The sequence below is a fragment of the Dryobates pubescens genome, chromosome 11, assembly GCF_014839835.1.
Source record: "Dryobates pubescens isolate bDryPub1 chromosome 11, bDryPub1.pri, whole genome shotgun sequence".
Classification (NCBI taxonomy): domain Eukaryota; kingdom Metazoa; phylum Chordata; class Aves; order Piciformes; family Picidae; genus Dryobates; species Dryobates pubescens.
Genome location: NC_071622.1, coordinates 13,158,620 through 13,183,410, shown reverse-complemented (window position 1 = coordinate 13,183,410; position 24,791 = coordinate 13,158,620). Strand labels below are relative to the sequence as shown.

The following is a 24,791-nucleotide window of genomic DNA, read 5'->3' as shown; positions in this document are numbered from 1 at the left end:
TGTTTAGTCTAAAGAACATCTTTACAGCACTTCCTAGGCTGAAGGAACAAGGATGTTGTGCACAGCTGGTTTCAGCTACAGGCAACAACATGCTTCAGGACCTCGCCAGCACTGTGCTGGACTTAAGTGCTGTGTGTACAGGCTGGCAGCCCAAGGACTGTCTGCCAGCTATGTCCTACACGAAGGCACTACCTTCATCTGCTCCTTGAGCAAACGGCAACCTAGAGCAGCTGCCTTCTTGATGGTCAGCACTAGAGGACACAAGAGCACACAGGGGTTTATGTGTGCTCTTATGTGTGCTGAGTAGACAAAATTAATATGGGATGGAGTAAAAGGCCATGGGGCCCTGGGGAAAGCATCTCAGGGGATTTGTGAGATACTTAGGAAATGGGAGCTGCCCTCAGGAGCTCATAAACTACCTATCTGCCAGAAAGGGAGCACCTCACTGCTGTCTTATGTATTCCCATTTTCTCTCTGGATTCATAAGTAGCAGAGGTGATAAGGGCAAAAATTCTATAGTGCCTAATTAGTTTGGAATTACTTCTAAAGCAATCTCTTAAAGATGGTAATAATGTAGACCTTTATCTTTCTCTATCACCTGGCCATTTTCACACCACTCACAGCAACTTCCTATGCAAGTCAGCTTCTACTGAATAGGGTTGCCTGGAAGTTACTGGAGGGCTGAGTGACACCATGACCACAAAAGGTTCATTTTTTGAAAACCAAACCAACCAAACAAAAGAAACCCACTCCAAAACCAAACCACTCCCCCCCACCTCCAACAAGCTAAATACTGCACAGTGTAGTTTTTCTCTTACAGTTTCTTTACCAAGAAGAGCCTCTCAGCCAACTTGGCAGCATGTGATCAAGAACAAATGCCAAGCCTTTACCTTCTCTCCAAACACAAAAAAGGGTGATGGATACTTGATGTCCTGGCTGCTGAAAGGGCAGTTGACAGATGACTTGTGGATGAGTGCACTGTGCCCCTCAGTGGTAAGAATTTTCCTTTTCTCCTTGTGGTAGCAGACATTGGGGTAGACCCCAAAAGCAAGCAGGGAGATTACAACATCCAGGTTATTATCTGGTCCAGTGTTGTTAAACGGCTGAGTAATCAAGCACTCTGTTGAGAGAGAACAGAAAACTGGCTCACATCCACAGGCCATGTAGGACAGCAGAGCAGAGCTGTTTAGGATCCTGGATCAATGCATTTTTCTGAGTCAATCCACTGGTAGATGTGCATCTGTTCTACAAATGACCTCTGCACTGGAAGCATTTTGGATCTACATTCACTGTTCAATGCATTCACAAAGAGCAAAAAGCTGAAAACTACTACTACAAAGAGGTATTTTTCTCTTCCAGGCTCTTTAACAACAAGGAATGAGGGGTTTGCCCAGAATGTGCTGTACCACAGCGTGTTTACTGACATTTGTTTTGGAGACAGATCATTTGGGGGAGGTCAGAATGGATGTTTTGGTGAATTTATTTGTTACAAACCTCCCCAGAGTGTCTGGTAGCTTGTTTCCAGGTCATCTTGCCCAGAAATAAAGTTAAGGATAAATGCAGCAATGATCCTAGCGGCATGAGGATTTAAAAAAACTAAAAATAAAGGAATTTAAAACAACAGAGAAGGAAAAAAAGAGAGAGAGAAACATCTGCTGAATGCAGCCAGCCATGCCATTTAACTGAGCAAGCTCCTCAGGGATGGCAGGCAAAATCAGAACCTGGTCAGCTTTAAGAATTTGGTGTTTTTTCCATAGAAAACTGAATATATGACACTACTGTACATCTCTCCTCCAGCATAAACCCAGAAAATCATAGGGTGCATAGCACACTATTCAGATCACAAAGACTAGGGCTAATGAAAAGGGGAAGGAAAGCACAGCACATTTTGGAGACACTTCAAGTGAAGGAGGAAGAAAATCATAGTATCATAGTATCAGTCAGGGTTGGAAGGGACCACAAGGATCATCTAGTTCCAACCCCCCTGCCATGGGCAGGGACACCCCACACTAAATCAGGCTGGCCAGAGCCTCATCCAGCCTGGTCTTAAACACCTCCAGGGACAGGGCCTCAACTACATCCCTGGACAACCCATTCCAGGGCTTCACCACTCTCATGGTGAAGAACTTCCTCCTCACGTCCAGCTTGAATCTCCCTACCTCCAGCTTCATTCCATCCCCCCTAGTCCTATCACTACCTGAGATCCTGAGAAGTCCCTCCCCAGCCTTCCTGTAGGCCCCCTTCAGATACTGGAAGGCCACAATAAGGTCACCTTGGAGCCTTCTCTTCTCCAGACTGAACAGCCCCAACTCTTTCAGTCTGTCCTCATAGGAGAGGTGCTCCAGCCCTCTGATCATCCTCGTGGCCCTTCTCTGGACACCTTCCCACACATCCATATCCCTTTTGTAATAGGGGCTCCAGAACTGGAGGCAGTACTCCAGGTGGGGTCTCACCAGAGCTGAGTAGAGGGGGAGAATCACCTCCCTTGACGTGCTGGCCACACTTCTCTTGATGCAGCCCCTAAGGGGAGTTGTTTAATAGATTTTTAATCCTGCAGCCCTAAGTTCAGCCTCCAAAATCTCCTTGTGTTGCAACACAGTCACCACAGCTGCTCTGGTTCAGACAGCTCCAAGAGAATGAGACAGCACTAAAATGCCACCTGAACACAGCTGTGAAAGCATAGCAGCTTTATTGCAAATCCTGTCAGCCTCTCTGCTTCTGTGCTCATCACAGGTTATCCTGTTTCTCATCTCACAATGAAACATGCAATCATTCAGTTACTATGTTTGAGCAGAATCACCTTCAGGGAAGCCAGAACTGATAAGTATATCCTTCAGCTGGACTTTTGCTTCCCAAGTCATTCTCAGAGTAGCCATGCTGAGCCTTTTGTGTTCACAAAACCTTTTTTCTGCTTCTTCACCACCCATTCTAGAAAACAAACAGAGTGCATTAGAAGTCTGTGCAGGAGGAGAAGCGTGACAGTCTAGCTGTCTAGTCACAGAACTGCTCACCCTGTTACCCACTTCTCACCAAATTTGGAGTCAAGACACTATACCTTGCATCATCCCAGGCCTGGAAAACAGAGAGCAAAGCAACATGATCTGAAAACCTGCTCCCAGCAAAATTCCTGTGGACATAACCCAGGCGTTTGCCTTCATTGATGAAAGGTTCAGGGAAACAGGTGGCTGCAGAGATGGTACAAATAGCATCTCCCACACTGAAAGAAACCACAAAAGGCTCAGGATCAGATTCATTCACAACGTTGCTGCCAGCAGCTATTACAGGCTGGTGATACTAGAGAAAACTTTTCTGCTAGACACCTCAGTAATTTGGTTCTTATCTACCAGAGTTCTTCCAGAAACACTCCTCTGGAAGCAGTGACAACCATTAGCTCCAATTCCAGTACTTTCATAACAACTAGTGTTCACAAGCATCCATCTTCCCTCCTCTATTCCTGTCCACATACCATCTCCTTCCAGTAAAAAGGACCTTGCAGCCATCACAATTACAAATAACAGATCCTTACTTCTGCTAAAGCAAAACATGGGGATTCACTTTTCTTATCTAGGTGTCAGACTTCACATCTCACCACTAGCTCACTGCTACAGTAAGTATTTAGTATCTCATTAATTCAGTATTCAGCCTTTCTTGGTCCCTTGCAGTTAACTCTGCACTTCCTGACTAATCCCTCTGCTCTAGAAGTTATTGGCATTCTGCTTTCACAATTATTGAGTTTTCTATCCCCAGTTACAGCGTTTATTGCTTGTCTAGCTGTAGAGTGCATGTCCAGAGGCTCAGGAACTCAGAGAAACAAGACCACCACCACTGAGACTACTCAACTTACTAAAAAATACAGCCCATTATCATCATCTTGCCAAGACGAGGTTCAATGGGAAGCTTGGCTAGGATCCTTCCAAGAGGTGTCAGCTCATCATTGGAATCCAAGGCATCAAGTTCTGCAACAAAATCGCTTGTTATTCAAGATGGTTACCTAATCCTAGAAATCCTTAGGTAAGAAAGCCAGAAAGTTAATAACTGGGTTTGAATACAATCTCATCTGTATTGCTTACAGTACTACCAACCTGATTTTCAAAACTGGTCTGAGGTTTTACAGATGTTTTATTACCTCCTTCACAACTGCACTCATTGCATACTCGTTTTTCCATTTCTTTTTAGTTCACTTCTGTACAAACTCCTATTTCACTATTAAGCTTATTTCAAGTCCCTGTATTTGCCATGATTGACCTAATTTCTGCCTCATGAAAATCAGAGCAGCCTTACCACAGCCAACTGCAGTGTTTTCACTGCAACTGTTAAATCACACAGCCCTCTGCTCATCAAAAGGAGAACACCCACAGACTCTCTCTTCCACAGACTTTGCCTCCTTCTATTACCTAAGGATTTTCACTTGAGCTCATCCTCAAAACGATCAAACCACTGCCAACCAGTGGAGTTAAAGATGTCATCTCTCCAGAGAAGAGACTCCACAACCAATCTGAGCAGCCTGATCCAGGGCTTCAGCACCCTCACATCCTCTCTTCCTCTTCAGGGGAAATCTCCTAGGTTCCAGCTTGTGCCCACTGTCCCTTATCCTGTTGCTGGGCACCTCTGAAGAGTCTGGCCCCATCCTCTTTCTCCCCACCCTTTAGTTACTTATCAGGCTAAATAGCCAGAAAATTGAGGCACACATAGAAACACCTTCTTTATGTTAAAGCTGACAGTTGCCTTTTTCCCTGGCTCTGCATTTCTCGCCTGCAGGGTAAGAAAAGCACTAAAAAGCTTTAGAGCAGGAAGTGATTAAACCTGAATACACACTTCCAGCTATCTTCTTCACTCTGATCTCCCTCCCGTATACAGGCAATGCAGGCTCCTCACACCATTTTTTCATGAAGTCAACAATCAAATAGGTATTTCAGTTCTCAAAAAATTTAAGAAAGACTTATTTAGTGATTTGAGATCACGGTTTCAAATCTAAAGCATCGATTCAAGGTTCTTTCCTGCTTCATTTTACTCATATTCTAGATAGTTCCTTGAAGAAAACTACGGAGACAGCTTAACCCCCCCACCTCAGTTTCTCCTGTTTTAGAAGGACAGATGATTGCATATTCATAATCTGGAGTTTTAATTACTTGACAAAATGCTGAGATGAGGTCAGGGAATTGTACAAAGCTGTAATTAGACAATAAACCACTAACTTCTCTTTTTCAGTACCTTTCCAGTCCAGTGCCTAAGGCAAAATTACTGAGCCTGTGTCATACACAGCAGTACCACAGCTGGAAAACAGGAAGCTGGAAGCTACCGTAAGTAGAATAACAAAACAAGCCTTAAGTTTAAAGGTTCAAGTTTCTTAAAGGAATGACCTTGCACTTGGGAATTAAGTATTTCTTCAGCTGCAGAAGGCACTGCCACCCACACGATGCATCCAGGAAACCTCCTTGCTGTTCCAGACAGCAAGCTACTACACAAAGAACCTCACCAGAGATGGTAAAACCCTTTGCAAGTGATCATTACATGTAGGAAACAACTTGGAGCCAAGCCTCACCAACACACAGACTTGTGGACAAACATCAATACCTCTTAGTGTGCGTTCTGCTTCGATCACTGCATCCAAAGGTGGTGGTTCTATTGCTTTGGCCAAAAACTGGCCAATTCCTCCCAGCCGCAGCAATTTGATGCTCAAAGCGATTTCGTGAAGCGGTGTTCGAAACATTTCCGGTGTCATGTGAGTTTGGAGTCTGGAATGAGAAGGGAACCAAAAAACTCACATTTTTCTGAACACAAGTTTTGGCCATCATCACAGGTCATGCCACTGGCATCATCTCCCTCCCCTCAAAGGAAATACCACCTTCCAGACAACTCATCAGCTATCACTGTGCTCCCATAACCATCTTCTGCCAGTATTTATCTCCTATGCCTCTCAATTCCTATCTCAGGGTAAATTTACAATGGAAATGCAGATGGCAGAGTGCTCCCATCACCACTGCCTGGTGTGGACTCCAGCATAAGCTGACCACACAGAGAATCTGCATGGCTGAAGACCCTGATTCTCAGCATGGTTGTGCTCAGCCCCACACCTGCCCCCTTGCTATTCCTACTTTGCTAAAGAAGGTCTTCCACTTCTGAGAGAGAGAACCTGCTTTCAACCTGCCTTACATACAAGCACTTTTCTACTTGTCTATCTATCAATTCCAGACCACCCAACTCCTTGTGCACATTTCTCCTTTGATCACTAAGAAGAGTAAGTATTTTTGCTGGAAGCTTTCCAAAGATGGTTTTCTTGTAGTAAAAAGACCTGATAGAGTGGGCTCTTAAATCTTCAGCACAGTATCACTGGTGGCCCTGCAGCTTGCTGTCTGAAATATCAACTCCTAGGAATGACTGCACTGAGCAACAGACAGTTAGAAGAGGTTTCAAACCACCTTGAACAGGAATCCACATTCAGCTGGCACCTGATTTAGACAATATCTTGATTACTTACACAAGCCCATAAACTCTTTCCCAGACATCATGGAGTTAGTATTTTGGTTTTGTTCCTTAAAGGAAGGTAACCTTAAAGTAACTGAGTTCCATGATTATTTCAGTAGCCTAAAACAAATTCAGTGTCAAAAATTCTTAAATGAAACCCCCACCACTGCACTAGACAGCTGCTCTAAATACAGTTGAGCAATTTAAGGAAAGTTTTTGACCAACAGATGCTTTCAGAGGTTACAAGAAGTTGAACATCAAAACACTGCTACACTCTAGGCAAGCTGAGGAAAGGACACTGACACTTCCATGAGAGAGATCAAACACTGAGTGTAGCAGCTGTGTAGACTTCTACAACCAGCAGAATTATTTCCATGGCTCTGCAAACTGAGCAAGTGCTTGGCAGATTGAAGAGGACAAAACTTGCAGCAGCAGGAAAGGTGCTAGAGCAGCATGGAGGGGGCTTTCTGGTTACAAAATGGGGATGGAAGGAAAAGTAACGTTTGTCTTCCCTGCTTTTTACCACTTCCATGACAAAACTGCCTGTTATGTGAGGACGCTAGGTGCCCGCAACGACTGAAAGCATACTACAGCCTTTTCCTCATTACAAGGGCCTTTTCTGCCTTGTCTCATTTCCTTTCCTCATTATAAGGGCCTTTTCTGCCTTGCCTCATTTCCTAAGCAGCATTATTTTTTCTCCTGAAAGAGTCTGTAGGTTGCAGGGAAAGCCTTCATAATTTCTTTAGAGCAAAAGAAACAAGGTATCCATCATGCACTGACTTTGCGCCTCTCCTCTCTGTTCCTCCTGAAACCATTTGCCCAGTTGGAACAGAAGTAGCAGAAAACAGTTCTGGGAGAAACCTCAGATTATTTTCTTTCTAGAGATCACAGCCTCACCTTTCAAAGCGAGCTCTGCTGCATAAATAGAAACAAAACCCAGCACGCACACGTCCAGCTCTTCCTTTCCGCTGCTCCAAGTTAGTTTTGGATGCCCAGACTGTGGCATAGTTTGTCATGTTGTTATGAGCAGTAAACAGCTTCACTTTCTGTCTGTTAAAAGAAAAAACCCCACAATCAGATCAGATGTTCTAACACACAGAAGATTACATTTTTCATCTTAAGTCCTGCCACATCTGTTCTTACTTCACTCCTTGCAGCCACACTGCTTTTAAGATGCAAGCCACCCGTTTGACTAGCTAAGCTTTGAGTAATTTGGCATCTCTAGAAGCTGAGGTATCACAATCTTTATAGAGCCCCAAAACTTCACTCCATGCATAGTCTTAAGCTATGCACAGAGTGAAGTTTTCACAACTGACTCAAAAGGTTGAAATTCTCATGCAATTAATGAGGACCCTATGTGTAATCTGCTCAGAGAACACACACAGAGACAGGACCTGCAACGAACTACAAAACCCATACCCTTCCATCAGTCTGCACTGAATGCTTAGGATTCCTTTGGCAGGCTATGTATTTCAAACAGGCATGGAGACTCAGTGACACCTCACATCAATAGTGCCAGCGTGAATGTGGCTGACCAAAGCCAGCCCACTGAAATGCCAGTGGGGTTTGTAACTGTGCTGGATAGCTAAAGACAATGCTAATTTGTCTTGAGTCCTCAAATTCAGTTGTGTGGCTACAGGAATACAAGCAGTTCTGTGTGCTCAGAAAACTTTTTTTGCATTCCAAAGAACAGGATTTACAAGACAAACAGCTGCCTCATGAACTCACTTGCAGGAGTCTATAACATAGACCACATCGTTGATAGTAATGCTAGTCTCAGCAATGCTGGTAGATAAAATAACCTATAAAAGACAGGAAATGCACATTGAAATATATTCAGTCTGCAAAAGTAAAGGACTACAAAACAGCCAGCAAGACATTTCACAACAGCACAAGAGAACAAAGCATGCCACCCTCCACACACAAAAGCCTCTCGTACTTTTGTCACTCCCGCAGGCACAGGATCAAACACTCGACGCTGCTCCTCCAGAGGAATTTGAGAATGCAGAGGTAAAATTCTGTACTGCTGGCTTCCTACAACATGAATAGAAGTAGGTCAGTTTCTGCTTTGTACAACATAATCATTTCTACCCATTCATTCTAGGGATAAATTAATCCATCTCCCTAAACTACACATCTAACGCTCATCTTTGCACAGTCAGCTGTTGCCTTTGGAAAAGGCAGAGAATGATTTGGGCTGGAAGGGACTTTAAGGATCTAGTTCCAACCCCACAGGTTTCCCACACTTTCAGGCTTGGAATCTTCACTAATTCTCTGGGCAACCTGTTCCAGTACCTCACCACCCTCATGGGGATAAGTTTCTTCCTTATGTCTAATCTAAATCCAGCTTCTTCCAGTTGGAAGCCATTACCCCTCATCCTATGAAACAGAACAGAACACAGTTGCTTGTACCAAAGCGTGGATTCATTTCTAGATGCTTCTGCATTGTGTATATCAAGTTCCATCCAGGCAAGAAAACAAGCACAGCTCCTGGGACATTCAGGGTCTTGATATAAATTAGCAGCGCCTCAATCAGTTCAAAAGAAGTTTCTCTCTCACTCAGCTGAGCCATGGTGTGCTTTGTTTCTGGGCCATATTCATCACTGCAAATGAGGTTGCAGTTGGCCTACAAACAACAGACAACATTAAAAGAAGTCATATAAATTATTTCACTTCAACTGTGAAGACTGACTGGACAGACAAATAGTTAAATGATAGAGGAGTAGTTGATAGAGAAGATCAGGCACAGATCACAGTGACACACAATAAGCACCACAAGTACTGCCTCCCCAGTTTTCCAATATCAGAATGGAATTCTAATTCCATTGCACTAAGTTCTAACTTAATGCAAATTGGCAGCAGGAAGCTATCCAACTATTTCTGTTCAGATGAATGGGCAACATGTCATGGGGAACATGACCTAAACAGTAGTTTCAGATCTACAAATTAAAAGATATTATCATGAAAGCTACAGTTTCCTGACAGTGGATGTAAGCACTACCAATATCAACTGCAAGAGAAGGGAGAGAATCTACACTGTCACCCTGAAAACACATTACCAAGCTAATTTGTCTGTTTCTTCTTCCAAGGTCATCTTTTCACTTTTAAAAGCATTGAAAAAGAAGCAGGCTGACAAAACATGAGACTTTTAGCCTCAAAGAGCAGAAATTCTCCAGTTTACAAAGGCAATGAGAAAATTCAACTTCTGAAGTTAAGAGCCATCTTCGAAACTAAAAAACATGAAAGCTGCTAAAAAAAGGTGAAGTTCAACAATGCTGAATGAATTACACTTGAGATACAAGCCCTAACTGGCACTTGTTGAATTCTAAGTATTAAAAAAGTCAAACATACATCCTCATCTTCATTTTCTTCATCTTTATCTTTCTTCTTCTTTTCTTTTGGTGGAGGAACAAACTTAGTCATTTGAATGCAATCTTCCAGAAAATAAGCTGCAAAGACAAGCAGTAGTTACCAGGACTGACCACTGGCTGGTTTGTTTTCAATATTGGCTCCCTGAAAGCTATTTCCATTATTCCTAGTCTCACAGACAACTCTCTGAAACAACAAAGCCTGACTATTACCATCTCATTCTCCAACAGAATCTATCCCAAGTGGCAGTGTTTGAGTGTTCAGGTTTTGTGCTGTAGGGTTTGAAGATTCATAGGTTCATACAATTGTTTGAATCGAATAGGACCATAAAGATCATTTAGTTCTAACCCTCTTGCCATGGGCAGGGATACTTCCCACTACACCAGGTTGCTCTAGGCCCCATCCAACCTGTTCCTGAACACCTCCAGGGAGGAAGCATCCACAACCTTCATGGGCAACCTGTTCCAGTCTAAATCTGCCCTCCTCAAGCTTCAGTCCATTTCTTCTCATCCTATCACTATAAGCCCTTGTAAAAAGTCCCTTCCAGCTTTCTTGTAGGCCCCTTCAGATACTGGAAGGCTGCTCTAACATCTCCTTGGAGCCTTCTCTTCTCCAGGCTGAACAGCCCCAAGTCTCTCAGCCTGTCCCCATAGGGAAAAGGTGCTCCACCCCCCGATCATCTTTGGGGCCCTCATAGGGGTTCACATTGTTTATTTTGTTTCTAAAGGCAAGGGCTCTGTGTAAAGACTTGGTGTTACTGACTTCTCTGCACAGGCTAAACCTCACTGTAAGACATGACAGCGCAAAGGAAGCGTGGGTCTTGACATGCCCATAATCTTAAAGCATATGGCTGATAAAAATGAAGGCAGCTTTTGCAAGTTCAACCAATCATTTACCTTGGACAGGAAAGGTTCTTCCAAAGACCTCAATGATAGGACAGTTGAAGAAGTATTCACAAAACATAGTAGTGTCAATGGTGGCAGACATAAGGATAACCCTGATCTCAGGATAGGCCTGGACTACATCTCTCAGCACCACCAAGAGAAAGTCAGTCTGCACAGAAAGAGAAGAACAATAGCATTCGTTTCTTACACATAAGAAGCAACATCTTCCCAAGAGACCAGAATTACACAGCCACGTATTTAGCTTGGAAAGAGATGTAACAATTACCACACCGACACTCTGTAACTAGAAACAGCTGTAGGGCTTTATTTTGCCAGTACTGCAATTCTTGGGATAGGTGAATTTTAGGATTTTCAGTGTAAAGAAGAGTTGTTCTTTTACCAGAATGAAACACACTCAAGAAAAGCAGTCCAAAACAGTTTGACTCTTTCCTAACAATGCATTGCAACCTAAAGTCTTCTTAAACTTGGTTCAGGTATGAAGGAGCCAGAGCTGATAAAACAAATACATGCAGGTGCATGTGAAGTTTTATAGTTCTGTTTAAAGACATTAATTTAGTCCTGCCATTGAGTTAGGCAGGCCCTTAGTTCAACAGATAACATGACAAGCATATTTCAAAGCTGGGAACTTGTATTTTGCATTATTAATACAAACTAAAGAGATGAAGAGATCAGAAAAATCTGCACATTCTGACAAAACAAGCTTAAACAGTGTGTCAAAACTGCACAGTCTGTCTTGCTGGTGTGGCAAATTTGCCACAGAACAATCAAGGGGACAGAAAATGTTTCCCATTTCTTACACTATATACAATTCCCCCAAGTCTATTCTCAACTTCTTGCACTGGCTTTGGTGTCAAACCCAAATTTCAACATGTCACTATCAAGATGGCAGCTCCTGTGAATACCAGTGCTGTTCCCTCACAGTAATAGAGAGCTGCCAGTAGGAAAAGCACTCCAAAAGCAAGGTGACATTCAGCATGCTCCCACATCCTTGTACCATGGTGTTCTACTCTCCAGAGAGGAGCAGGCCATTGACGGAGATCCTCCCAAGAGAAAAGAGATAGGGCAGCAACTATTCTATTCTACTCTACTCTATTCTATTCTATTTTAGTAAGTCCTTGCTCTTTTAGCCAGGGAATGAGAAGTGCTAAAAATCATTCCAAAGGTGGCAAACACACATATATGGTATTTAGCAAAATGCATTTTCCTTTCATGTTTATTATTACACCAGAATGCAGGCAATGTTCAACAGAACAGAAGCACCCAGAGAAAGAGGATAAGCATCAGTTAACTCACATTGAGGTCTCTCTCGTGGATCTCATCAACAATAACATGACTAATGCCACGGATCCCAGCCTCCACCTTTCTCAGAAGAACACCTTAAACAGAGTAGTTAAATGTTGCTGTAAGTAATAGCTCTATCCTCCCCATCCCTGCCACTTCATCAAGAACATCAAGATTCAAAAATCAAGGAGTGTGCAGGCTGCCCAGCACCTTTTACAGCACCATCTCTAACTGTCAGGCTTCCATTTGTACAAACAATGTTGAGGGCATGAAGTACTACTGCTAGAAAGGCTCTTCCTTTCAGTGCTGCTTCCCCTTCTGTCTTTTAAGGGCAATCAATATATAGCAGTTTTATCTCCAGGAGATGATTTCTGCATGGTATTATACCTGTATTATCACACTTCTGAACAACAATCTTAATCTCTCATTGCACGGCACTGTCAGCAAACTTCTACCCAAAGCACCCTTTTTCATCTCTTATGCAACCTTTCTGAAAAATGTAATCTAACCACTAAGAGAATCCCAGCATGGTGGGGGTTGGAAGGGATCTCTGAAGATCAGCCAGTCCAACCCCCCTGCTAAAGCAGAGTCAACCACAACAGGCTGCCCAAGATCACAATGTCCAGGTGAGTTTCCAATCTCTCCAGAGAAGGAGACTCCACAATGTCTCTAGACAGCCTGCTCCAGGGCTCCAACACCCTCACACCAAAGAAGTTTTTCCTCCTGTTCAGATGGAACCTCCTGGGTTCCAGTTTGTGCCCACTGCCCCTCATCCTGTCACTGAAAAGCATCTGGCCTCATCCTCTTGCCCCCCACTCTTTAGCTGTTGATGAGCATTGACCAGATCCCCTGTCTTCTAACTCCAAAGGATTCAAAGCCATGAGCAAACAGCCCCAAAGCCAAATCAAGCCATACAGACCTACAGTGCAGAAGAGCATGCTGCCGTGGGGCCGAGGCAGCACTGACTCGAATCGCACGCTGTACCCACAGCTCTGCCCAGGTTCCTCTCCTCTCTCATATGCCACACGCTCTGCTACAGACACAGCGCTGATCCTGCGGGGCTGAGGGAGGAAAGAGGTTTCTAGTGATCAGGTTTTATCAAATCCAAGAAAGCAAATTATAAATGCTCTAAGAGTCTTGTCCTAGGACTTCTTTACAGAGTAGTCATTAGACTGCTATCTGTAACAGCAGGGTTCTTCTGAAATGGTTCATTCTGCACATCAAATCAGAGGAGGGATGGGTATAAGATCTATGGGAACCAGGAGCTGGCCTTTGCCAGATGGTTTATCCTCAGTCTGCAAAGAACCTTTCACCAGGGAAGCTACAAGCCAGATTATCCCAACTGTAGATAGAGGAGAGGAAAACATTCCAAATGAAAATATACATGATCAGAGATCACAGAATGGTTTGGGTTAGAATGAACCTTTAAAGGTCACCTAGTGCAACCCCCCCCTGCAGTCAGCAGGGACTGACACTGAGCCCTCTTCTACACATACTACTGCATGATACTCTCATGACTGACATCCTGCAATGATTTCTCAATGCATCCTGATAGGTATTTGATGTTTGTAACAGACTCCTCACCTGTGTCACCACTATGTTGCACTCTGCAGCTCTGTTGGTTCTGATGTACTCATCCAGGATGTACTGGGGCACTTGTGTGGTTTTGCCACAACCGGTGGCCCCGCGAATGACGACAACAGAATTGTTCTGGACCGCCTGCAGAATTTCATTTTCAAAATTCTTCACAGGTAAGGAGTCTCTCTCTTCCTGGATCTGGAAAAAAATATCCAGCACATTTCCAAACAGCTTCAAATATCAACCTATCCTGCTCCACACCAATGTTTTGTCTCACTCAGCAACACAGGTAAATATGTTTAAGAACGAATCAGAGCTGGTTTTGTTTTCATTTCCGTAGAATCGTTACGGTTGGAAAAGACCTTTAAGATCATCAAGTCCAACCACTAATCTAATGCTGCCAAGTCCACCACCACTAAACCACATCCTGCAGCACCACATCTACACATTTTTTGAATGCTTCCAGGGATTGGGATTCCACCACTTCTCTGGACAACTTGTTCCAGGGCTCAATCTCACAATGAAAACATTGTTCCTCATGTCCAACCTCAACTTCCCTTGGCACAGCCTGAGGCTGTTTTATTCTATCACTTGTTCCATGGGAGAAGAGACCAATCCCCAACTGGCTCCAGCCTCCTTTCAGGGAGTTGCAGAGAGCCACTCCTCTCAGCCTCCTTTACTCCAGGTTAAACAACCTCAGCTCCCTCAGTCTTAGCAGTGCCACATCCATCCCAGTCTAACATCCAGCACTTCTGAAAACTTAGTGCATGTTAACACTGAAATCCAGTCTGACACACTTTGCACTTAGTATCTTCAGCCTCTTCTAGGAAATAAGCAGCAGCAGCATGCCCTGCCACAGGAAGCACTTACTCTTTGCAGTTCTTCCTCATGCTCCAAACGGTACATGAAAACACTCTTCAAATCCATGCTGATTTGCTCTGGAGCAAGCTGCAAAGACAAGACATTGTTCAGAGACTTTTTGACTCCTCTGCTTATCTGTATCTTAACTTCAATATAAAATCAGGCACATGGAACCCCAGCATGGTGGAGGTTTTAAGTGACTTCCTTTGGACTGTGTCGTATTTTAAATCCCAGGGGAAAAAGCATTCACAAGTTCTGGTAGCATGGGGAAAACAAACAACAAATTGATTTTTAAAGTTCTCTTACATTTGCCAGAGGCCCCTCATCAATATTGCAGCCAGTCCAAGGGTTCCAGTTGGAATGAGGTGGTGACCATGGAACAGCTTCCATATAACTCTGTCTCTGTGATGGTTCAAAATGGGCCAACTTTCCAACGGTAATCGAAACCGGATTACTGGGATCTTCGGGCTATAAATCCAAAAGCAAAGTGGACAGAGAAAGATAAATGCATTAAACAAGCAGGCCTGAGGTTAGATCCTGGAGTACCTGAACCACACACTCACCAAAGGTACAGTCTCCAGAGACAGCTCCCGCATAGTTTTTTGCAGCTGACTTTCTAAGTCAGGGGACAGCAACACATCATAGGGCTCCATCTGTCAAATGTTTAAAAACTACATGTTGATATACACAAACAGACAAATAGAAGTCACAACTGCTACTGGAGAACATACTGAACCATCACATAACTCCTTTGTGCATTTTGAACCAATGGCCCTATTTGGCCTTCTTTCATTCTTGAAACATTTTTGCTGCTTCTCATCCAAGAGGAATCTGCAGAACATTTTAAACCCCTGAGTTTAATTTCAGAGGAAAACATTCCAAAATTTGTAACTGAAAAGAAAAAAAACACCACAGGCCAAAGAATGACTCCAAACAGCCAAGAACTGCACAAGGCATAAAGAGAATTAAGCTTCTAGAAAATGTACACTGCAAAAAGTAGTTGATACCAATCCTGTTTCAGAGACTGTACAACTAGTTTACTGCTCCATTCACCCAGACACAAAGTTGTATTTCCAAAGAATCAAAATGATGATTAACTTGAAATCTGTTAAATATGGAGAGCAAACTGGAACTCATCTTGACAAGGGAGTACTTGTGTTACTACAATGAAAGCAACCATTTCTAACCTTTCTCCCAAACTCACCGATTCTCCTTTTTTCTTTGTCTGTCCAGAATAAGGTTCTATGACACCAAGATGGTAGAGTTGTCTAACCAGGGAAAGGGCACAGGACTGGGCTGCCAGCTTCTTGTTTGATCCATGCTCACGACCGAAAATTCCTGCAGCACATAAAGTTCAGAGCTGTAGCAGCTGAATGGTCAAACAGCTTCCACACAAGGTAATGCACTGAAATGGGCTTCCTGGCTGTTCACACTGGACAGGTTCCACAGGGAGTGTCTCAAATCTCAGTCAATCCTTTGACACTGTTTGCCACAGCATCCTTCCAGAGAAACTGGCTGCACATAGCCTGATTGGGTGTACACTTTGCTGCATAAAAAAATGTCTGGATGGCCTCAGCCAAAGAGTGGTGGGGAATGGATTTAACTCCGACAGGTAGCCAGTCACAAGTCGTGTTCCCCAGAGCTCAGAGATGTGGCTGGTTCTCTTTAATAGCCCTATCAATTACCTGGATGAGGGAACTGAGTGCACCCTCAGTAAGCCTGCAGATAACACTAAATTGGGTGGGAGTGCTGATCTGCTGAAGGATAGGAAGGCTCTGCAGGGAGACCAACACAGGCTGGATCGATAGGCCAAGTTCAATGGGGTGAGGTTCAACGCCAAGTGCCTGGTCCTGCAACAACTCCGAGCAACACTAAGCTTGGGACACAGGGGCTGGAAAGTTATCCAGCAGAAAAGGATCTGGGGTGCTGGTTGACAGTGAGCTGAACATGAGCCAGCAGTGCTCTCAGGTGGCCAAAAAGGCCACCACCTTCAGCAGCGGTATGGCCAGCAGGACTAGGGAAGTGCTCGTCCCTCTGCACTGGTGAGACCACACCTTGAATACTGGGTTCAGTTTTGGGCCCCTCACTCCAAGGACACTGAGGTGCTGCAGCACATCCAGAGAAGGGCAATGAAGCTGATGAAGGGTCTGGAGAACAGATCTGGTGAGGAGCAGCTGAGGAGCAACTGAGTTCAGAGAAGAAGAGCATGAGGGGAGACCTCACTGCTCTTTACAACTCCCTGAAAGGACGATAGAATGAGAGGAAATGGCCTGAAATTGTCCCAGGGGAGGTTCAGGTTGGATATTAGGAAAACATTTCTTCACTGAGAGAGTTGTCAGGCATTGAAACAGGCTGCCCAGGGAGGTGGTGGAGTTACCATCCCTAGAGATGTTCAAGAAACGTGTGGACATGACACGTCAGGACATTGTTTAATGGCCATGGTGGTGTTAGGTCAATGGTTGGACTCCAGAAGCTTAGAGGTCATTTCCAAGCAAAACAGTTCTACGATTCCATGAAATTCAGAGTTCTAATGGAAAATTCAACCAGGTCCCTTCAGTAGCTGACTCACACTCACTGGGGAATGTTACTGACTTCCCCTATGAAAGTTTTTAATGCGTTCAGTGTCTAAGGAACAAAGATTATCCCAAACCACCCATCAACATCACACAAATTTCACAGCAAGCTCTATATAAATGGGTATGGTATGGATAACATGCTTATTACCTCAGAACTACCAGACACCTGCCTTCTCAGACATGTGAAGAACAAGTAATTAGGACAAACAAAACCTGCTGTATCTCATGAGCATTTCTTTGTGCCAAGAAGAAAGGTCAGTGGAAGCACATAGGCAGTAGAATGTAACAAGCACAGCACACAACTCGTATCAGGAAACAAACATGAACCTTCGCTCTGCAACTGACTCCAACACCTAACTACAAAAGACTGCACCCACAAGGTGTACCAATACTCACCTACTCCTAAGACAAAAACCAACTAGGAACACTTACTTCTGCCCAGCTGCTTCACATAAATGTTCATTTCTGCAATAAAGCTCCTGTAAGAGATAGAAAGAACACAAAGGTACAACTATCAAGAGCTGACATGGGGAAAATATCCACTCTTCCCAATTCTTCTAGGCAAAGATCACTGTGTCCTCAGTCAGAAACTCTCAACTCATCAACCACCAAGGTAAAACATTACTGTTATTAGTCCCCCTAACTGTAAGTTAGTAGGTAGCAGACTTGCCATCAATAGATCTGTTTAAGTAGAGTCCTGCAAAAGTCACTCTTCAGCACTGAAATTTAAAGCCACTCTTGGGAAATATGCTCCAAGCTAAGGTCACAATTGTAAAGCAAACACTAAGTTAAAGTAACATTCACATGCACCCCTCTGCACCATAAACTATCCCACGTTATACTAACATAACCCACTAGCAGCCTAGGTTTATTAACTCAGATGCAACATACAGCTACCCTGGCCTTTGCCACACATTTGGCCAGCTAAGAGCACAGACCAAACTAAACCAGGTTATTTTGTCAAAGACCATTGAATGTATCTGCACAGAAGGAGCCAGAATACTTGAATTTTCATGCAGCCCTCACTGCCATTCTCTGGGAAGAGCATACAACCCAAAGCAACTCTGTGCAGCAAATGCAACAGTTTGCCCAGGAGGCACATAACCAATTGATTCAAAGGTCACTGCGCTTTTAATTTGGGTTTAAAACAATGGGAAAGCCATACATCAGCAGAGAACAATGGAAACCAAGATCCATGTTCTTAAGAATCACAAAATATGTATTTGCACAGGTGAAAAATCAAAGCTGAATTCTTGTAAGCCAGCATTTAAACTGACAAGTGTAACTTAAGATGTGTGACTGGTTTTTTTTGCCTGAGATCCTCTCTGAACTATGCTTTGGCACTGGCACAGCTGCAGGCAGAGCCTTGCATCTGTGTCATTCGTTTCTTGCTGTAAGCAAATAAACAAACAAAGGTTAAGTGAGGGATTTAAATTTCAAGTTAGAACTCCTTCCTGTACTAGCAGTGAACTGACCTTCAGGCACAGTGGCTTCATGGGTCAAAGGCCACTGGCTTTCAGGGACACAACAGCCAACTAAGGCACCGATGACAGTATGTTTCTCAGCCAGGCCTACAGTCAGCATTCAATCTCATTCTCCTCCACCTAAGGGGAGAACAGCAACACCAGAAATCAGTTGGCAGCAGAATCCCATGTGATTGCTTAGCACAGCCTCAGCAGCCCATGTGTGAACGTGCACAGATCTTTGGTGTCGCTCACTGCTACCATCTTCAGTAGGAACACAAGGAGGCGGAGGCATCCCATGGATGGAACCCCAAAAGAGCAAAGCCACGTCCCATCCCCTAATATTCAGCTCATACTTGGGTAGCAGGACAGCCAGGCTTATATTTACAGTTCATGCTCTCCTCTCTTTAACTAAAGCAAAGTTTCCAAATTCAAATTCTCTAGTTATTACTGAGTTCTTATACCATGTGCTATGGCTAACTGACAACAAAAAACCCTTTCTCCTTTAAAAATCTCTGAGAGCAAGGCTGACATTTGCTATAAAGACCATTACTTTTAAAAAGTAATCAGACTGGTAGGATACATGCAACTGGTATATCTTTAAAAATCCCAACCAACCATATTGCTGTCCTCAAAACTCCAAAATCATCTGAAATGATGTGTCTCCTGTTACACCAAAAGCGTTAAATCCAATAGTCTGCCCTCCCTCAATGAGCACCAGAACACACATGGATTGTTTCATGCCTATCTGATCATTTGCAGCAGACTGTTAGTTCCCCCTTCTGCTACTCCATCCAGGGCACTTCACACAAGCTTTCCTGGATGGAGTAAAACTGAATGCTCTCTGGAAGAACAGCAAGTGGGCTGAGAAACATACTGTCATCAGTGGCCATCTCATTCTGTCCAAGCTGATAGGGGTTTCAACATAGGGGCTTAATGCTTTACCTGAAGAAGGCCTAGCAAAATGAGCTGCACAAATCATCTTGAGAGTTGCAGAAGAAAAGAAGCCCTCAAGAACTATGAATTCCTACTACTAGACATACTAATTTATGTTTGTCATTTAAGGGAAAGAAACGTCCTTGCTTGAGGACATAAATGGAGATGAAGAGACTTGAAGAAAGGTTTTGCACAAGAAATTAGAGCTTTCTGACACCAATACACATATTTTTGATGTTCTAAATGCCTGTAAAACTCCACAACAAGAGAATACCAGAAGTCCTGCAATTGAAACTCTCATGAAAGACTGCAATTAGAGAAGTCACTTGTCTTTCAAAAACAATAACTCTCACAGAACACAAGTTTTTATAACACAAATACCCCAGAATCCAGCAGTAGCAGCATGTCATTGTTCCTGACCAGAACATTTGATTCTCTTTCACAAGAAATAATACAATGTCATCCAATGATGATTTGTAAAGACTATTCCAAACAGGGGTAAAAACCCTAAAAAGACCAATCCTTTCTGCACAGTCTGTTATGTGTTACTTCCATTTGGCAGAAACATGTAATTTTTCTGATGGAATAGACAGAAAGTCAAAAAAAAAAAGTAATACCCAGCTGGTTTCAACCAGAATTAAAGAGCCTGAAAACTCCTTTGGGCAGATTCTTCCAAACTAATTTTTCCAGTGGAAGATCAAACTACCAAAAAAAGCTAATTCTAATAAAAATATAAGTAAAATGTCCTTAAAGCACATTTCTACATAAGCAAATGTAAGCATATTTCAGATTTACTCAAAACATACAAAGGCAACTGCAGCCACACAATTACCAGAGCACTGCTTCCAGTCAGAACACCACTTCAACAGTTAGCACAGCGATCATTTAAAAGCTGCACATCCATGAAAATATCAGACAGCAAAGTCTTCAGTCACTCAGATCTCAGCAGCAAGGCTCATCGACCCCTACTTCAGAATTTAGGGCTGCAGGTGGCCCTGATGAAGAGCACTGGTTTCTCAAAGGGCACTATGGAGCAGCCCAAGTTAAGTGTGATTACCACTGTCACCAAAAAAGTTTCTAAAACTTGATATGCAGGAGATGATTAAACAACCAAACCTGTTGTGATCAGGCCCCATTTCAGTGTATTTATATTCTTCCTGAATCTTCTCCTTTTGGAAAAACTGGTTCAGACGTGCCTTGGCATTTTCCAGGTTCCAGTTCCCATGAAGATCAGCATTTGAGTCTGGTTCTGACTCTGAGGTCTAGCAGTGGGGGGGGGGGGAAAGAAAACAGTACTTGTTTCTACTTTCTAGTAGATTTAATTCTTAATCATTCTCACAAATTTTTGAAATAACTATCTAGATGCTATCAAACAGTTTATACTTCATTACAGAAAATGCTCAAAACTTCTCAGCATTTCCTTACTTTCACAACAAAATGGCTGTACCACTGGATATTCACAGCATCTGCAGTGATTTATCTTGTTCTCAGCTTGAACAAGTTGCCTTTGTTCAAAGTCAACAGGCAAATCGGCAGCTTAAGTTACAGCCAACAGCAAAATATCAAATGAAAACTGCAAGCTTGATTATAAATGCTAAAACCAAGTAAAAGGGAGTGAAAAAATACCTGTTTAAGAAGGAAAGGAGAATTACATAGAATGACTTACTGCCTGCACTTCTTGCTCCTCTCTCTTTAAGTAGTAATCACTCAAATTTGCACCCCGATCCCACTGAGCTCCGTGACTGCCACAGTTTCCAGGTGCTGCACTTGGGCCATTGCCTACCACGTGGGGAAACAAACAAAACAAAACAAAGCCAAAATAACTTTCCTAAAGAGGATGACAGAGAGGGGAATCAATACAGCTGACCAATATGATCTAGTATTGTTCCTTTATTGTTCCAGTGTTGTTCGAGTATAGTGCAAGCATAGTACAGGACAGATAGTAGTGCAGACAGGCTAATAAGAAGTGTGTAGAAGAAGTGCATAGTAAGGGAACCTTTGCAACTTATATAAACTTGGAGAGCATTGCTGGCATGGCTTCACTGGGTCCTCACAAGTGACCACACACCATACTACTATTGATTACTGGTTAAACTAGCAATACCACGCGAGGTTGTTGATGCACGTGTGCATCCTGTTATTCTGAGAGAACTCTCTGTGTTTATAGCTACCAGCGTCCTGCTTTGGTTACACAGTGCAGGCACAGCACTGTTCTGCTACACTGCTAGCCACTTCTGCACCCATGCTGGACACGGCCTACCACCATGTCAGGCTCTAGGCCTACACTGCCAGATTGCTCACTGCTTATTGCAACCATTACCACACTTTCCCAGAACATGTTCTTAGCAATAGAAAGGTACTGCCTGCAGAGGTACTGCCTGGCAACCTTGACAGGACATGAGCAGTCTCTCGGATCTCATGCAGTCACTCACACCTCTGCCTCACAACCACAATGACTTTTGATTGTCTTCTGTCTGCACACTGAGGCTATTTTGGAGGTAAACCCACACTCAAATCTCTACATGTCTGTTACATCCACGTATGCGTGAGTCAGCTTTCACAGTCTTACCTATTTCAGCCTCTAGAATCAAATGGGGAGGAAGAGGTCCACCCAAAGAGGAACTGGAACCAGTAGCATCTCTAGGTGCTTCTTGTTCATCAGGGGCATCACCGGTTGCAGGCTAGGAGAGAAAATGAAGGGAATTATCAGCATATTTGGACAGAATAAAGTCTTTTTACTATTTAGCTAAAAAACTGTTCAGGCAGTTTAGAGATCATTATGCAATAGTTACTCCCAGTAGTAATCTCTTTTAAAAAATGAAAAGAATACACTTTCTGAATATTTGGCTTTTTGTGGGTGTTCTAAATAAGCATTTCCACCAACACTGTCTCCCACAGCATCCTCCTGAAGAAGCTGGCTTGGATGGGTGGACATCTTACTGGGTTAAGAACTGGCTGAGAGCCAGGCACAGAGTGCTGGTGAATGGAGCTAAAATCCAGCTGGCATCCAGTTCTCTAATATCCTTATCGATGATTTGGATGAGGGCATTGAGTACACCCTCAGTAAGTTTGCTGATGACACCAAGTTAGGTGGTAGCACTGAGTTGCTGGAGGGAAGATATACAGAAGGACCTGCACAGGCTGTGTGAGATGTTCAACATGGACAAATGCTGGGTCCTACACTTAGGTCACAACAATCTCATGAATGCTCTAGGCTTGGGAAAGAGTAGCTGGAAAGCTGTTCAGTGGAAAAGAAGCCAATGTGTACCCAGGTGGCCACAAATGCCAACAGCATCCTGGCCTGTGTCAGCAGTAGTACAGCCAGCAGGAACGGGGCAGGGATTGCCTCCCTGTACTCAGCACTGGTGAGGCCACACCTTGAATACTGGATTTAGTTTTAGGACTCTCACTTCAAGAAGGACATTGAGGTGCTGGAGTACATCCAGAGAAGGGCAATGAAGTGGGTTAAAGGTCTAGAGAACAAGTATTATAAGGAGCAGCTGAGGGAACTGGGATTGTTATGTCTGGAGAAAAGGAGGCTGAGGGGAGACCTCGCTGCTCCTCTACAACTCCCTGAAAGGAGGTTGGACCCAGGTAGGGGTCTGTCTCTTCTTCCAAGTAACAAGTGATAAAACGTTGCACCAGGAGACATTTAGGTTGGACATTAATAACAATTTCTTCACCAAAAAGAGTGGTAAGCCACTGGAACAGGCTGCCCAGCAAGGTGGTCACCATTCCTGGAGGTGTTCAACAAATGAGTGGCACTCTGGGACATGGTTTAATGGCCACGGTGGTGTTAGGTCAATGGTTGGACTCAATGACCTTAGACATCTTTTCCAGCCAAAACAATTCTACAATTCTAACAAGAAGGCCTGACTTACTGATGTGCAGCAACTGTAATATCACCCAGAGAACAAGAACAGTTAATGGTACGTATCATATATCCAAGGGAAGTCAAATGTACTTTCTAACCACACCCCCAGACAAAAAGCTGTCAGAAGGCAACAGTACTTCCAGGAAATGACCAAACCATGGTTATCTTAACAATCTGAATTCTTCACATTCTGAGATGTTCACATTTAACTACCTGAACACACCACCTCTGCTTTTTTTAAGACACAGAACATGTTACCCCTACTTAGGACCCAGCCACACAGCACATTGTGTTGCCAGGAAACAGGTGCCTCGGAAACAGTATTGGCCCAGTTACCACAGGGCTTCACCTGACCTAATGAGGCAGGGATGCTGCTGCCACTGATCAAACTATTTATCTCATATAGAGATATCCTTGATGGAGTACTACAAAGAGGCTCTTCCCTCCTAATAGGGTAAAACACTGGAACAGGTTGCCCAGGGAGGTGATGGATGCTCCCTCTCTGGAGGTGTTCAAAGCCAGATTGTATGAGGCTTTGAGCAATCTGATCTAGTGGGAGGTGTCCCTGTCTGTAGCAGGGCACGGTGGAACTAGATGATCTTTAATGCCCTTTCCAACCCCAACCACTGTATGAATTTATGAATCTATAACCTGCAGCATGGGGACTCTGATCAACACACCACTGTTTTTACCAGACCTCCCTGCAACATTCACTGTATGTACTCTAGCTTTCCAGCACTGCAAGCAGAAGTCCTGTCATGTCTTCTTCACATGGTGCCAGACTGAACTCCAGGGATAAAATGCAACTGGACAAACAGCACTGCAAGATCAGCCTTTGGAAAGAAGAAAGAGCAGCTTACTCCAAATGAAGGGACTTCTTCTCTCTTCATTTCATTCACACGAATCAAGTAGTTGACAAAGTCTCGGGCAGCGTTGCTCTGCGCATCTTTCTTGTTGGTGGAATTGCCCATGCCAACATAGTTGAAGCCTTCCACTCGAACCTGCAAACAAAACCACAATGCTTTGGCACATACAACTGAAAGGGTTTTGAAAACCAGTAGTACTGACTGAAACACCGTATTTCAGTTGCTTCTTGTACAATACAGAAGCTGCCTTAATCCCAAACCCTCAGACAACAAGGGACAGCAGTAGGCTGGTGTGTCCTCTGCTGTAGAGCCACATTACTACACCTAGCAAGATGTAACAGATTGCACCAACTTCGAGCCAAGCTTTAAAGCAGCAATTTTACAGCCTGACAGCTTACCCAACAGGCTGCTGCAAAACTTGATCAGAGCAAGCTTATTCAGACTAAGCAGGTATTTCAAAACACGCTTTTCTGCCACTACTGTCTTAAACAGTTATTGTCCTTCTTTTATATTTACAGTCAGTAATTCCGTTTTCTTTCAGCTTCACTTATTACAAAATCCCAGGTTGGAAGGGACCTCTGGAGATCATCTAGTCACTCCCCCTCTAAAGCAAGGTC

General features: G+C 43.6%; 1 protein-coding gene across 2 annotated transcripts in view; it reads right to left on the bottom strand.

Moving 5' to 3' along the window:
• Positions 1–24,791, bottom strand: part of DHX9 (DExH-box helicase 9) — a 31,395-nt gene that overhangs the window by 5,113 nt on the left and 1,491 nt on the right. The window contains exons 2-24 of one of the 2 annotated variants that reach the window (XM_054165086.1): positions 24,169–24,309; positions 22,004–22,115; positions 21,101–21,213; positions 20,551–20,696; positions 17,468–17,514; positions 15,664–15,797; positions 15,023–15,112; positions 14,766–14,927; positions 14,469–14,546; positions 13,605–13,796; positions 12,940–13,081; positions 12,033–12,115; positions 10,731–10,887; positions 9,817–9,914; positions 8,878–9,091; positions 8,405–8,499; positions 8,194–8,267; positions 7,363–7,515; positions 5,575–5,735; positions 3,845–3,956; positions 3,056–3,217; positions 2,801–2,928; positions 891–1,120 (exon numbers count right to left, since the gene is read on the bottom strand). In XM_054165086.1, the coding sequence (XP_054021061.1) occupies positions 891–1,120; positions 2,801–2,928; positions 3,056–3,217; positions 3,845–3,956; positions 5,575–5,735; positions 7,363–7,515; positions 8,194–8,267; positions 8,405–8,499; positions 8,878–9,091; positions 9,817–9,914; positions 10,731–10,887; positions 12,033–12,115; positions 12,940–13,081; positions 13,605–13,796; positions 14,469–14,546; positions 14,766–14,927; positions 15,023–15,112; positions 15,664–15,797; positions 17,468–17,514; positions 20,551–20,696; positions 21,101–21,213; positions 22,004–22,115; positions 24,169–24,309 (3,024 nt within the window). Of the gene's footprint in view, positions 1–890; positions 1,121–2,800; positions 2,929–3,055; positions 3,218–3,844; positions 3,957–5,574; positions 5,736–7,362; positions 7,516–8,193; positions 8,268–8,404; positions 8,500–8,877; positions 9,092–9,816; positions 9,915–10,730; positions 10,888–12,032; positions 12,116–12,939; positions 13,082–13,604; positions 13,797–14,468; positions 14,547–14,765; positions 14,928–15,022; positions 15,113–15,663; positions 15,798–17,467; positions 17,515–18,510; positions 18,625–20,550; positions 20,697–21,100; positions 21,214–22,003; positions 22,116–24,168; positions 24,310–24,791 lie in introns of those variants that run through there. The other variant, XM_054165087.1, reaches the window with a different exon arrangement.